The 14,599-nt window shown below is 38.0% G+C and overlaps 1 protein-coding gene across 1 annotated transcript in view; it reads left to right on the top strand.

Moving 5' to 3' along the window:
- MIPEP (mitochondrial intermediate peptidase) overlaps nucleotides 1-14,599 on the top strand; it is a 60,154-nt gene that overhangs the window by 25,816 nt on the left and 19,739 nt on the right. The window contains exons 11-14 of the mRNA XM_081950373.1: nucleotides 664-817; nucleotides 1,714-1,791; nucleotides 3,106-3,310; nucleotides 5,152-5,261. Coding sequence (XP_081806499.1) covers nucleotides 664-817; nucleotides 1,714-1,791; nucleotides 3,106-3,310; nucleotides 5,152-5,261 — 547 coding nt within the window. The remainder of the gene's footprint in view (nucleotides 1-663; nucleotides 818-1,713; nucleotides 1,792-3,105; nucleotides 3,311-5,151; nucleotides 5,262-14,599) is intronic.

Raw genomic sequence — 14,599 nt, 5'->3', positions numbered from 1 at the left:
GTACATTGTTTACTATATTCTCAACACTGCTAGCTTCCTACCATCAAGTCATCTTACTTCATATGGCACAATCATTGTATTGATAACCAAATATATTGTAGACTCTGTAAATATTTTGGAATGTGCTTATTAGGTTTTGTGTAACTTTTCTGATCTGACATCATGCCTAATACAAGATGTTGTGTGAGTCCATCATCCAGCTGTTTTCTGTCCTCACTTCTCACATCCAGTGGTAACATCCAGCGTGATGTCAATAGGCTGTTGACTTTCCTTGCGTTAGAAGGAATATTCTTTGATGTGAGTCAAATAAGCATAGAGAGCAGTGGAAATACTAAAATGTCTTTTTCATACATAATTTACATTTGGGGCAGAAGCCTAGCAATTTTCATAAAATTCCAGTCCTAGCAAGTACATATATACATGTATCAATGTATATGAGATAGCAGTTTGTTTTATTTTTATTTTATTTATTTGTATCCTGCCTTTATTGACAATGGACATATCCAGTACATCTTCCACCTCTTATTTTACCCACAAGAAGAACCCTGTGAAGTGGGTTGAATTGAGAGAGAGTGACTGACCTAAAGTCACCTAATTGGTGATGTATTTAAGTGGGAAAGCCTCATGTTCTTTTGTAACACGTGTTGTTTTTTGATGTTTTAGGTATAATATTGAACCAAGTCTATATTGTCCCTTTTTCTCTCTTGGGGCATGTATGGATGGACTGAACAGTTTGTTCAATAAGCTTCTAGGAATCTCTCTCTATGCTGAGCAGCCTGAGAAGGGAGAAGTGTGGTGTGAGGATGTTCGTAAACTGGTAAGAGATTTAATTTCTAAATGTCTTGAAATTAAGAGACAAAAGCAATAAAGATACTACATCTAGTATGTAGGAATAATCTTTCTCCACTATCTATTTAAAGCTTTGATTGCACTACTTGAATTGAATCTACACTAAGTTAGTTCTGCTTTAATCTTGCTGAAATTCTGCTTCTTCAATCATAATTTATTCATTTTAAGTAGGATTGGAGAAATTAATAGTATGGAAATTAAACTCAGTTTTAGATCTGTGATTGAGGAAAAAAATACCGGTCAGATTTACTGGGTTTATGTGCATTTGTAGACTTTAAGGTAAAGATAAAGGTTCCCCTTGCACATATGTGCTAGTCGTTCCCGACTCTAGGGAGTGGTGCTCATCTCCGTTTCAAAGCCGAAGAGCCAGCGCTGTCTGAAGAAGTCTCCGTGGTCATGTGGCCGGCATGACTAAACGCCAAAGGCGCACAGAACGCTGTAACCTTCCCACCAAAGTTGGTTCCTATTTTTCTACTTGCATTTTTACGTGCTTTCGGACTGCTAGGTTGGCAGAAGCTGGCACAAGTAATGGGAGCTCACTCTGTTTTGTGGCACTAGGGATTCAAAGTGCTGAACTGCCAACCTTTCTGATTGACAAGCCCAGCTTCTTAGCCACTGTGCCATCATGCCCCTGGGTAGACTTTAGGCTATAGCCATCACCGAGTTGGTTTCCGAAAGCAGCTAGGACTCCAGTAAGAGCTTATTTACAAAACTAATTCAAACTGATTTTGTCTTCAACCTACCTCCATTATTAGATTATCAAATGTGGAATTCAGTTAAGCAGTTTTTATATTTAGTTTTTGGTATGAAATTATCAGCACTCAATCCGTGGCAAATTTTTCAACTTTCACATTTTATTTTTAGGCAGTTGTCCATGAACAAGAAGGATTATTGGGATATATTTACTGTGACTTTTTTCAAAGGCCAGACAAGCCTCATCAGGTAACTCTCTAACATCAACGTCAGTGGTGGGATTCAAAAATTTTTACTACCGGTTCTGTGGATGTAGCTTGGTGGGCGTGGCATGGCTTGGTGGGCATGGCAGGAAAAGGATACTGTAAGCTGGGACTCGGGAGGCAGAGAATAGATGGGGATGAGGCCAGTCAGAGGTGGTATTTACTGGTTCTCCGAACTACTCAAAATTTCCGCTACTGGTTATCCAGAACTGGTCAGAACCTGCTGAATACCACCTCTGACAACGATCACTTTGACTTTATCTTATCCCCACCCTCCAAAAATTAATACATGGTAAAATATAAAACACATTTGATTATTCCGAACAAATCAAGGTTATGCCACTTAAAGTACATTTGATAAAAACAAACACCGAGTTAAATAAAATCCAAGGGTTTTTTGTGTATTTTTGCAATAATATATTTAAGAATACAAAATATAGTGCAGATTGTTGAGAATTAGAATACACTACCCTCCTTTTTTATGTCTCCTCCATTAGAAGTAGATACTTTCAAATTCATTCTGTGCACTTTAGACAACCAGAATTGCCAAGTTTACCAGTTCCTAAATGACAGCCTGAAAAGATGATGACTTTCAATGACCATTGTTTTGGAAACAACTTAATAAAACATTTAACATAGCCTTAAATGAGGGAATGGTGCAAAACCCATCATTTTGGGTTTTTGGGGGAAAGAATATTTTAATGTTTAGTTCTTTTGAGATATAATGTCACACAATTAAAAGTCCTTTCTTCATTTTAGTGCATACAGAATATTTTAGCCACTGGCTATGTTCTCATACCTTCCCAAAAGGCACTTTAATGAGGAAACTCTCATGTACTATTGGAATGAAATGCTTAGTGGAGATAGGAATTTCCATAACCCTTGAAAAATAACACGTCATCTACAGAAAGTGAGATCTCCCAAAGCCCAGAGAACCCACTTACTAAATATTATTTGGCAGGTGTGCATTAAATTTAATTCACATTTTCAGTTGAATTCAGGGAATTGGTGTTCAGTTGAAATTAAAAGTAAACTAGATAAGAAACGTACAAAATATGTAGAAGTTTAAGTGCTGCAAAAGGCCTTTTTTTGCTTTGTCAAGTCTATAAACATAATTCTACGTTAGTTCTGATATATTTCAAAAATTAAAATTTTATATAATGCTATAATTATAAACAGTTTGCAACTCTTACAAATTGTACTGGTGTTACTCTTAAAATATTAACATGGCAAAATATAGAATATTTCTGATAGAGAGTGGTTATGTGAGTGTGTCCGGGTGTGTTTTTTTAAAATATAGGATTGTCATTTTACAATCCGTGGAGGCAGACTGCAAGAAAATGGAGAATATCAACTTCCTGTCGTTGTCATTATGCTAAGTTTGCCTCAGTCCAGTAATGGTTCACCAACGTTGCTCACACCTGGAATGATGGAGAATCTCTTCCATGAAATGGGACATGCTATGCATTCTATGCTGGGAAGAACACGTTATCAACATGTCACAGGTAAGCAATCAATATGCCAAGTATTTTATGATGCGTACACTACATATTGGTTCTTGTTGCATAGAAAAGTTAATTTCTTGTTTAATACGGGCTTCTAATATATTTAAGATGATCTTCGGTATTAGATGCAAACTGATTCCTAGCAATATAAATATTCTAGCCTGAATAAGACATAAACCAGGTCTGCACAATCTTTTTTTAGTCACTCTGTGTTTCATACCTTTTTATTAGGGGGTATCAGTGGTGGGTTGCAGGCGGTACGCCCCGGTATGGGCGTACCGGAGCCTGCCCAGAGCACCAGGTACCGTTCCGGTACAGTGGTCCGGAGGGCCCACCCACGCTCCTTACCTGTCTTTAAGCTCTTCGGTGCTTCTGCACACACGCACAGCGCGTTCAGCACCTGCGCAACATCTGCCGAGCTGTTGGGAGTGTTGCCGACGCTCGCAGCAGCGTCACTGGATGCGCGCTGCACACATTCATGTGGAGGACGCCGGGGCCCGTGTGCAAAGCGCTCCCTTTTTGGCACTCAGTGCTGAAAAGGTTTGCCATCACTGCCCTGTACTATTTCAGACAAATAGCTCTCCACTCTCCTCTTTAAAACCTCCAGTGCTGGGGAGGGTCACAGACATATTATACTGAGCACATTTTTGTTTCTTTTCTTAATTCATGCCCTAGCTTTTACTTTCCTACATATGAATCTCAGTCTTCCATATCACATGCTTTCTCTGTTTGGTGTCATAGATACTGAACCTTTCCAGCCATCCTACCATTAGTCTTTCATGTAATACTTTTTAGCAAGATGGGTAAGGTTTAAACTAGATTACCAGCTGTAATCGTATTTCTGAAAACAGTAAAAATAGTGCTGGATACTTCAGACACATTGTGGCCAATATGGAACCCTTTCCAGTGCAAGCCAGGACCGTTAACCTAAAGTTTATCTTAGAAGTCCCGTGTAACACTAACAAAGAATTAACAGTGTAGTATATTGACACACACTCAGAACGAGTAGAATCAAATCTATATTCCATATAGACCACCAGCCACAGGGGGCGCTCTCTCTCAAGATGGAAATAACATCTCAAAGTTAAAATTCTGTGTCTTTCGAGTCTCCCTCTCCAAAAACCAACTCTGCCCTTTTGTGAAGAAGTTTTGGGTACAGTTTTTGAAAAATAACAGATCCTGTATTTGTTGCTCCAGAAACTGGCACTCTGGAAAGGTTTGAAGCACATTGGCAATTACAATAGAGGAAAAACTTGATTTGAGGAACAACGCTTTTAATAGAAAGAAATTATTTCATCATCAGATGTCTTGAAATCGTCGAAAAGAAGCAGCTAACCAAAAAACCTGTTCTTTGAATGATTGACATCTTAAACAATAAAGGAAACAATGCAAATGTTAGATATGTGATCTCATTAGACAGATGGGGATGATAATATTTGCAGACAGGATTAAATTCTCAGGCATAGTTTGATATTTTAAGTAAGCACAAAGTTAAGGCAATTAGACATTTGATGTTTAAAGTGAGACCAGATTTGTTGCAGCCTGGCTTAAGTTTATAAAAGGGGGTGATTCACAGCTTCATAAGGTGCCTCACCCGGTTGTTCAAATATTTTGTTTTACTTTGTGATTTGCTGAAAATATGTAGAAGTACTGTATATATTTAGCTTTCCTGCCAATGAGTAGAGTGATATTATAAAATGAAATATTTACATGACAATGAGTTGTTGCAGCTTTGTCATGAGTGCAAAATGGAAAGTTGAGAAAAGTTTTGAGAGAGACAGAAAAAATAATATAAATGTTTTAGCTTCCCATGTATTAATTTTTTATATCATCTTCTATAGGTACAAGGTGTTCTACTGACTTTGCTGAAGTTCCTTCTATCTTAATGGAATACTTTGCAAATGATTACCGAGTGGTGAACCAGTTTGCAAGGCATTATAAAACGGGTCAGGTAGGAAAATATTTTTTCCCCTAACTCAGCCCAATTACATAATGCTAAGTGAAAAAATATTTTATCCTCTTCACTTCTCCCTACCACCTCTCCCCTTAACCATTATACAAACAGAAGTGTAGTCGTTGAGTCTGGTTTTTTATAAACTCTTCCCAAAACAGACTGTTACAAATCAATACTATCTTACCTTTTTATGTATTGAAGCATTAATAGGCTAGTGATTCAAAAGATGGTGGAGGCTGGCTGGAACAAAAAAGGAAAGACCGAAAATAAGCAATGACTAAGATTTATAAAATGAAGATTAGAATTACGTATGAAATCATAACAGTGAAAATGTACAATACAATACAATAGCAGAGTTGGAAGGGATCTTGAAGGTCTTCTAGTCCACCCCCCCTGCTTAGGCAGGAAACCTTGTATAAGACAAAAACAAAACAACATGGATGGAAATATGATAGCCTTATATTTGTAAATACTGAATAGACCAATTGTAAATAAGCATGGTGGTTATAATATTTAACTTTATATTCCATCATGTATGGCAAGGACATTGCTAGGATGGTTACACTGTGTCCAACGTTTTAATGTGTGTCTAATAAAAAACTTTTTAATTACAAAAAATAAAAGATGGTGGAGGCTGTTTCAGAATAATCAATATTTTAAAACAGACTTTTCTTATTTATCAGGCTTAGACATACAAATAGTCCTCAACTTATGATGGCAGTTGAAAACAGAATTTCTGTAGTTAAACTATATTATCGTAAAGCAGGACTGCATCACTCAGTGACGGCAACCTCTGTAGTCCCAATTGTTGTCCCATGGTTGTTATGTGAGGCAAGTTCTTGCTGGCTTCCCACAACCAAAACCAATGAGGAAGCTGGCAGGAAGTTGCAAGTTCCAGGCTGACAGGCAGGTAAATAGCTACTGACAGTTGGGAGAGGAAGGGAGAGTATCTTTGAGAGGTGCAGCGTGGGTTGGGAAGGGTGCAAAGGGGTTCACGAGGTGTGGCAGAGAAGGTGCATGAGGATGCAAGGGGTATGTGAGTTGCTGGTGTGGAACAGCACAGAGGGACTGAAGGAGGTTATGCAGGTGGGGAAAACACCCCAAGAATCTGTGACCTTCCCCCACTGGCTTCTCCATTGACTTTCTACAGAAGTCAGCAAGGAAGATTGCAAATGGCCACCATGTGATTCTGAGATTGCCGTAACTGTAGGTAAGTGTGGATCAATTGCCAAGTGCCCACTGCTGATTATCAAATTTATTCAGCGCCGTTGTAACCTTGAATAGATTGTAGGTCAGGGACTACTTCTATAAAACTCAGTTGAAAAATTAGATTGGAATGACTGTCCTTCAGGGTGTTTCTGTAGATCTGCTTGTGTACGTGCATTTGCAGCACTTTGGATATATAACAGAAAAAGCGTTCCAGAAGGGATGTGGGGGCATGCATGCCACAACTATTGGCATCCTTTTAAAAGAAGCTGCATAATTTCCCAAGAATGCGTTTGAAGTAAGGAAGTGCCGACAGCATATGTCAAGATGCTTCAGAGTCCGTATGGGCAGGCTGCCAATGTCTCCATATCTCCCAATACATATTTTCCTGGGATTGCAGAGCTACAAAGCAAATCCATAAAAAGGCACCGCTTCTCTAAGGAAGTATAACATCAGTACCCGTGCTCTTCAAAACCCTTCTGTCTATCTTGGAGCAGAAATGATCCACCTAGTCTTCGAGTCCACGCCGTTTTATTGCCAACAGTTTTTGGAAGTGTATTGCTTATACAATAGCGCTTATCAAATTAAAAATATTCCAGAACCTAAGCATTTCACATCAACTTCACATAGATATTTTCTGTTGCAAAGGAAATTGTAACTTTTTAATCACTTTCTGGAATTATAAAAATTGAGCGGTGAGTTGAAAGAAAAATGCATCCAGGAATTATTTGTACAGAGTAATGGTAAACATGCTTTCTTTGAAGTGGGCCCACAGATCCAGTTTGCAGCCTCATTGTTTACTACATGCCATCTCTTTATTTCTTTCAAATGCCTTAACAGAATTTGTTTCTTTTTAATTCACAAATTTGGAGCCAAGTATATTAGAACTCATTTCTTACATATTCCAAAGTCGGATCTGTGGTGGAAACTGATTGGCATAAACTTGCTGTGCACCAGGAAGCAATTGAGTCAACTTTAATTTTGACTTGATGAATAGACAGGATGACAGGATTAGGTCTGCTTTTTTGTTGTAATGATTTTAAATATGTGCCTCTTGTGTATATTTTTTAAAAATGAAATTATTTTTAAAATAGTGATTGTTTGAATGTTTTATCCTTTGCAGTTTTAAATATAAATACGCGTAATCAGAGTCTGAGAGTAAACCTGTTGTTTGTTATGATAATGTGGCTTGCTTACAATCTATCTTGTTTTAGGAAAATCTTGTTTTCAATCTCTTAGAAGTGGAGCCAAAAACATGCTTGCTTTCTTCTTCATTAGTTATGCTCACTGAAAAGTGTTGCATTGATTTAGTGTTCCTAATTATGTCAGTTTTACAAAAAAATTATGCAAAAGCTTTTCATCAAAGGTTCTTGGTTGCAGAACAAAAAAAGGAGATCTAAGACGTGAAGTTTCCTTAAACAAAAGAATTACATGAAAACTCCCAGTAAATAGTGCTTTTTTAAACAGCTTTTATTTCTCCATAAAAGTCTAGCCTGTGTCTCTTCTGCCACATAAGACCTGCCCTTGCTAGATCAAACTGAGGAAATTCCAAGGGCAGCTTTCTTTTCTCACTAATGATTTGTCATACTTCTCACTGAGGACCTTTGAGGACCTTTCAAGTTATTCTGCCCTAAAGGGCTTTTCAGAAACAGTATGAATTTCTGTAATGTGTTCGGAATTATCTAATCATCTATGACAATAGCTATCAACACAACCCACACATCTTGTAAATTCACTGATAATTATATATTAGCTGTTCTACTTCCTTTGGGCTATTCGCAATTGTATAGCCTGTGCCTATACAGTATAAACTATACACTGCTTAGTATATTTAACTACACCCCAGTGAGTTCATCAATATGTGTATGTGATTGTTGATTTCCACTATCTTCTTTACTCTTTCTCTGTTTTTTGTTTCAGCTAGTCTCTTATATCACCTAACAGTGAAGGGCGGGATTTTGATACTTCTACTTTTTCCATCCATTTCTTTCTTTATGTCCATTTCCAAGCCGTCATTGTTCTATTCTTTCCTCCTGAAGTTTCTGTACGTCCTAAATATAAACATTCTTCTGAAGGAAAAAAAATCATTTTAAAGCATGTTCTGTAAATTCAAATATCTCGAACATGTGATAAATAGAATAAAAGAATTATGGACTTGGTAAAGGACCATAAGGATCAGTTAGACCAGTGGTTCTTAACCTTTTTGAAAGAATCGCCATTGAGGAAGTTATCATCGCCTCCCTCCCTCAACATAACCTCTCAATCACAACACAAGGAAATAATCCTTCAATTTATGCAAACACATTTTTTGTTTTCTTTAAAATTGTCATCAGGACATATCGATGCAAATAATGTATTTCAAGTCTTTTCCCCATATCTCAACTGTGTGAAAAATTCTGATGCCACCCGTCACTTTACTCCCAAAGTTTGTGATACATGTATTTCATTATTATCTTATTTATTCAAGACACTTAAATGCAATGGCCACTGAAAACAAAATTCAATTGCAAGAAAATGAAATGCCCGAAAAAACAGTAACATTTAATGATTTAATTACAAGTGAATTTTAAGGCGCAAAAAGAAATATAAAAAGGGCATAAGAACAAACCGCAATGCAGGAACTAAAAATTTCAAGATGAAACTCTGAAACTAAATAAGATTTGAGGAAAATATATATTCATGCACACTGTAAAAAGGGTTAAAAAGACACAAAGAAAATTTTTACAGAAGGAAAGCAACAAAAATCAGAGTGACAAATTTAATGCCTTAAACTGAAGATATATATATATATATATATATATATATATATATATATATATATATATATATATATATATATATATACATACATACATACATACATACATACATACATACATACATACATACACACACACACACACACACACACACACACATACACAAAAAGTTACACGAAGAGCACAACAACAAAAATTGAAACCATAAAACCGAGAAAATATAATATCAAACTGGACACGCTAAAAAAGTACAATGCAAAAAGACACACAAAATGTTTTACAGAGCACAACAAGAATTCAAAAACGAAGCCGAAAACTCAAACTGGAATGTGAAATCCAATGCAAGCAAATACAATGATAAGAGCTGGGAAATTATTGAATCCCAATTTTAGATATTCCGTTGAATATTGGCGACACTTCCTCTTCTCGGCCATGTTGAGAGGTCACAGTTACGTTGATATTACAGCTGACATCACAGGGGACAGCCACTCAGCATGCAATGTTTCGAAATAAGCGTTCACCCCTCCATCACTGCCCATTCTGGCCAATGGCGTGCCACTGTATGGGTAGAGTGATAGAGGCTGCTGCGCAACGGGCATGAATATGAGCGATGTGTATTCACATATGTACGGCCTTTCTGTACTGAAGCTAGCTGGAGGAACATTTTAAAACACAGTTCATTCCACTAATAGTGAGCGATCTGATGTTTTTGTACGACATATACAGCGGTTCACTGTACGAAAAAAGTCTCAAAAGTCTCCCCAAAACTTCTCACTCCATCGCCCCCATATTGCCCCCCTTCTGTTCCTTCGCCCCTGCGTCACCCCTTTTCGTCCCATCACCCCCTAAAAAATGAAATCACCCCTAGGGGGCAATATCGCCCAGGTTAAGAACCACTGATCTAGACCAAACTCCTGCAATTACAGGCATACAGGTTAAATCCTCCTTAAAAAGATGCAGAGATGGAGAAGCCATAATCTGTAGATAGACTGTTCCCCTATTACACAGATTCTATTGTTAGGAGTTCTTTCTTTACATATAAATAAAATGTAGGTAATTGCAATTCATGCCCATTATATTTAGTCCTTATTTTTGTGGCAGTGAGAAATAGCTCTCGACCATCTTCTGAATAGTACCCATTTATTAGCTGAACGCTGATATTATATCCCCATTTAGCCTTCTTTCTTCAGATTAAGTATCCCAAGTTCCTTCAGTCTGTTCTCACAGCTCATGTCCTCAAGTTCTGTATAATTTTATCACCATCTTCTGAATCTAGTCACATCTTTTCATGTGACAACACTGAAGAAATGACACTTGGCTACAATATAAAGTAGTGAGTATGCAGCTTGTATAACTGTAAATATGCTGTCTCCTCAAAATAACGCAACATACACCCATTAATGTCTAAACTGATGGCAACAAAAGTGAGTACACTCCTAAGTGATAATGTCCAAATGTGAGGGAGGGTATTCACTTCTGTGATATACTGTATGTTCACGATCAAATCATGGAACCTGATTGGCATTCTTCTTCTTCTTTAATTTAACATGGAACTTGCCTGTTTCTTTTATGTTACGATTGAGCTCATTCACCACCTTTTAGATTTAATAAAATCATGAAAGAAGAGAATACATGTAGCTCAGAGTTGGAGTGTGCAGTTGTTGGTACTTCTGAGTTTGTTTGTTTGTTTGTTTGTTTGTTTGTTGATGTTTCCTTACTCTACTAGGTAACATAAGTGCAAGATTGAGATTCTTGCTGATGATGTTACATTGTTGAGTAATGAAAAGTTTTCAGGCAAACAGCCAAGCTCAAAAAGCACCAACAACTCCACAATGAACTGAAGCAATGTTGTAAAGGAAGAGTTCCTCCACAACGATGTGAAGAGACTGATAAAGTTCTACAGAAAATGATTACTTCAAGTTATCGCTGCTAAAGGTGGTGTACTACAAGCTATTGAATCATAAGGTACTTAGTTTTTACATGTGGCTTCTACGGTGTAAGACGCCATGTATTGTTGAGGTTGTACTTTTAAGAACTGCTAAGAACCAGATGATTTTGATCATGTGCTGATATGTAAAACCATAGAACCTAAAGAGGGTATACTTAACTTTTTCATATGACTGAATATTTTTCATGTTTCCAACTTCAGCATTCCAGACTCCAGTCACAAGTACAGAATCTTGCTTGCGTGTTCTGTTGATATGTAGACATTCTAGGTCCCTGATGGCGAACCTATGGCATGTGTGCCACAGGTGATACACAAAGCCATATTTGCCAGCATGCGAGCTGTCAGCACCAGCGCGCACCGGCCAGCTGATTTTCGTCATTCCTGAGGGCCAGGGGAGGCTATTTCCACCCTCCCCAGGTTTCAGGAAAGCCTCCGGAGCCTGGCGAGGGCAAAAAACAGGCTCAACGGACCAACCGGAAGTTCGGAAACAGCCCATTTCTGGCTTCCGGAGGGCCTCTGGGGGGCTGGGGGAGGCCGTTGTCGCCCTCGCCAGCCTTCAGGAAAGCCTGGGGAGGGCGAAACCACCCCCCTGCGTGGGTGTGGGTGTGTCATATGCACATGGGGGGGTGTCATGCACGCATGTGCGGGGGTGTCGGCGCATGCACAAGTGAGCAGAGCACATTGAATTGTGGGTGTGAGCACCTGTGCACGTGCAATAGCACACACACACAATTTTAGCCCGCCTTTACAAAAAGGTTAGCCACCGCTGTTCTAGGTGTTTTAAACATCATCCCTTTTAGGGAACATAGCAAAAAGCAGATGTTGAAACTGTTAGGATCTTCCCAACCCTAACTTAATGTCTTTCATACAGTCCATTATTAGGAGTGAGTATCACTTGAAAATAGTGAGGAAAACTGAAGAGAGTGGGTAGAGCAGATTTTTCCTTAAGTTCAGATCTGTGATTCCTATCTTAGAAAAGGAAATCTAAACACTGCCCAAGGAGCCACTGAACTCCGGCGTTCATGATTTCATGACTTTTGCAATATGGTCAGGATATTCCTGGATAGTTTCATAATCATATTTTATGCTTTTTACTACCCTTTGCTTAATCTGCCTTGCTCCTTTTCCATCAGCGTAGCATGTGGGACAAAAATGCATAGTGAACCTCACTGAAAAAAAAACCCACAAAAATATTATAGTCCTCCTTGTATTGAGCATACTTATCACATTGACTTGTGAGTGAAGATGTAGATTGTAACACAAGGATGCAGTATTGTATGTGTATTTAATTTAGGTCTGTTCCCCCAGATCTACTGCCATATCCTGCTTGTTTAATCAACGCATACCACTGCATCATTATGGGCTATAGTTCTGGAGACCAGAGGAGTAAAAGATTAAGTGGTAAAGTAGCAATTATCAGCTACTTTCTTTTATTAGAAGAGCTAGGAAGAAAATATTGTGTCCATTTGTTTAGCTTTCATCTGTATGGTGTTAATTAGGACTGTGTGTGGTCTGACATTGAAGTCTGTATTTTTTTTTTTTTTTAGTATGTTTATGTTCTTTACAGTTCGGAGGGGAGAAGAGAGCTATTTTTCTAGTTTAAAAGTCTGACCCTAATCAAAGGATCCATATCTGGGGAATAAGTCCCAGAATAGCTGTATTACTACTGTATGGAACAAATATGTGTTGGTTAAATGGTGCTATAGAAAATTACAGTGTTGCTTATTTAATGTTGTTACATTTTTATAATTACATGACTTTTTTGGGATGAGAAAATCATAATCTTGCCTGAATGACTACTATGCAAAATAGCCTCTAAGTTTAGGAATGTTTCTTATCTATTTTTCACTTCCAGGATCTCTTTGAGAGAGGGAGGGAGGGAGAGAGAGAGAGAGAGAGAGAGTTTTGAATAGCTTTTATGTAGCTGATTTGTTATTCCCCAGTATGATTAGGATAGACATATGTACTAGTTTTTCTAGATATAATAAATGGTATAGATTTTGGTATATTGTTGTGTGTGTATGTGTTTGTGTGCATGTATCTTTAAGTCACTATTGACTCCTGACAACTGCCTGGATTAGTCCCTGCAATTATTTTGGCAACTGGTGAGTCCTTGGTGCTCTCTGAATTTGGTTGTTTGTTGCAGGCGTTTCATTACCCAATTAGGTAGTGTTATCATTGCAAATGAGTATAGGGTTTGCTGCCTGTTTACATACAAGTGGCTTGCCAAGTTTCCTGGCAGAGCCTTGGTGGTTCCTTGGTATGAATCCCTGCTTATCTGAATGCTGGAAGGGATAAATTTTAGTCTTTCTGTTTCCTTCCTGTTTTTTTATTGTCTTTTGAATGGTATGTAAAGGTAGGTATGTGTCTAATAATGGCTGATATGTCTGAATGCCAGGCTTCCAGGAATACACTAGTATTTTTCATTTGGCTTGCTCTAAGACGCAAGTAGTTGAAACTGATTTTGAATCTGTCCATGTGTTATGAGATTAAGGAATTTTTGCCATGTTTTCTCACAGCTAGTTCGGGGTCATGAATGCACTCTGCTAGTCTTCTAGTTGTCTGTCCTCCCCTGCATGTTGTAGATCAGTGGTGTCAAACTTGCGTCATGGCGGCGGCGTGTAATGACTTTTTCCCCCTTTGCTAAAACGGATGTGGGCGTGGCCAGTGCGTGACACCTCTGGCCCGCGGGCTGTGAGTTTGACACCTCTGTTGTAGATAACCCTTGGTTTCTCTGGCATTGTATTTCAAAGTGGCTTGCCATTGTCTCCTTTATAGGAGTGAAAGAGTTGCCCAGCTGGCTTTGTGTCAAAGGTGAGGCTAGAATTCATGGTCTACCAATTTCTAGCTTGATGCCTTAACCACTACACCAGATCTGCCTTCTGTAGTGTATTGTATATATTTCACATAAAGTTCATGGTATGATTGAAGATTTACCAAGGCATTTTAGAAGCTAAGATAACTTTTCATTTTATTAGGCAGGATTACATGGGCTAAGAAGTAGCAGGCTGCACCTGAGAAACATAAGCCCTCTGTGGAGCTATAAGTTAAAAATTGTTGGCAAGACAGTTCAACTAAAAGAAAAGACTATAGATAGCCAAAAAATACATTAAATCGGTACTGTAAATTTTACATTAAATTAAGATATAAAGTCCAATCCCCAATTTTATGTGTTACGATTCCCTGCATAAGATTGTAACACAAGAATGGTTTCCAATTAAAGCCTTTATCAAATTTACTATTTAAATGCAAAGTTATTCTATTTTATTGTAGACATTGAAACACACCTCCACAATTTAGCCAGTCGTTTTTCCAAAGAAGACATCATTTTTCCTCAATAAAAGGCATCAGGATCTTTGCAGACATTAACATGCACAATGCCAATTTATATATTTTGAAAAGATACAGTTTATTGAAATTTA

This window comes from Natrix helvetica, assembly GCF_964273705.1.
Source record: "Natrix helvetica genome assembly, chromosome: 4".
Classification (NCBI taxonomy): domain Eukaryota; kingdom Metazoa; phylum Chordata; class Lepidosauria; order Squamata; family Natricidae; genus Natrix; species Natrix helvetica.
The sequence above is the reverse complement of the archived record's forward strand: the minus strand, read 5'-3'. Positions and strand labels throughout refer to the sequence as shown.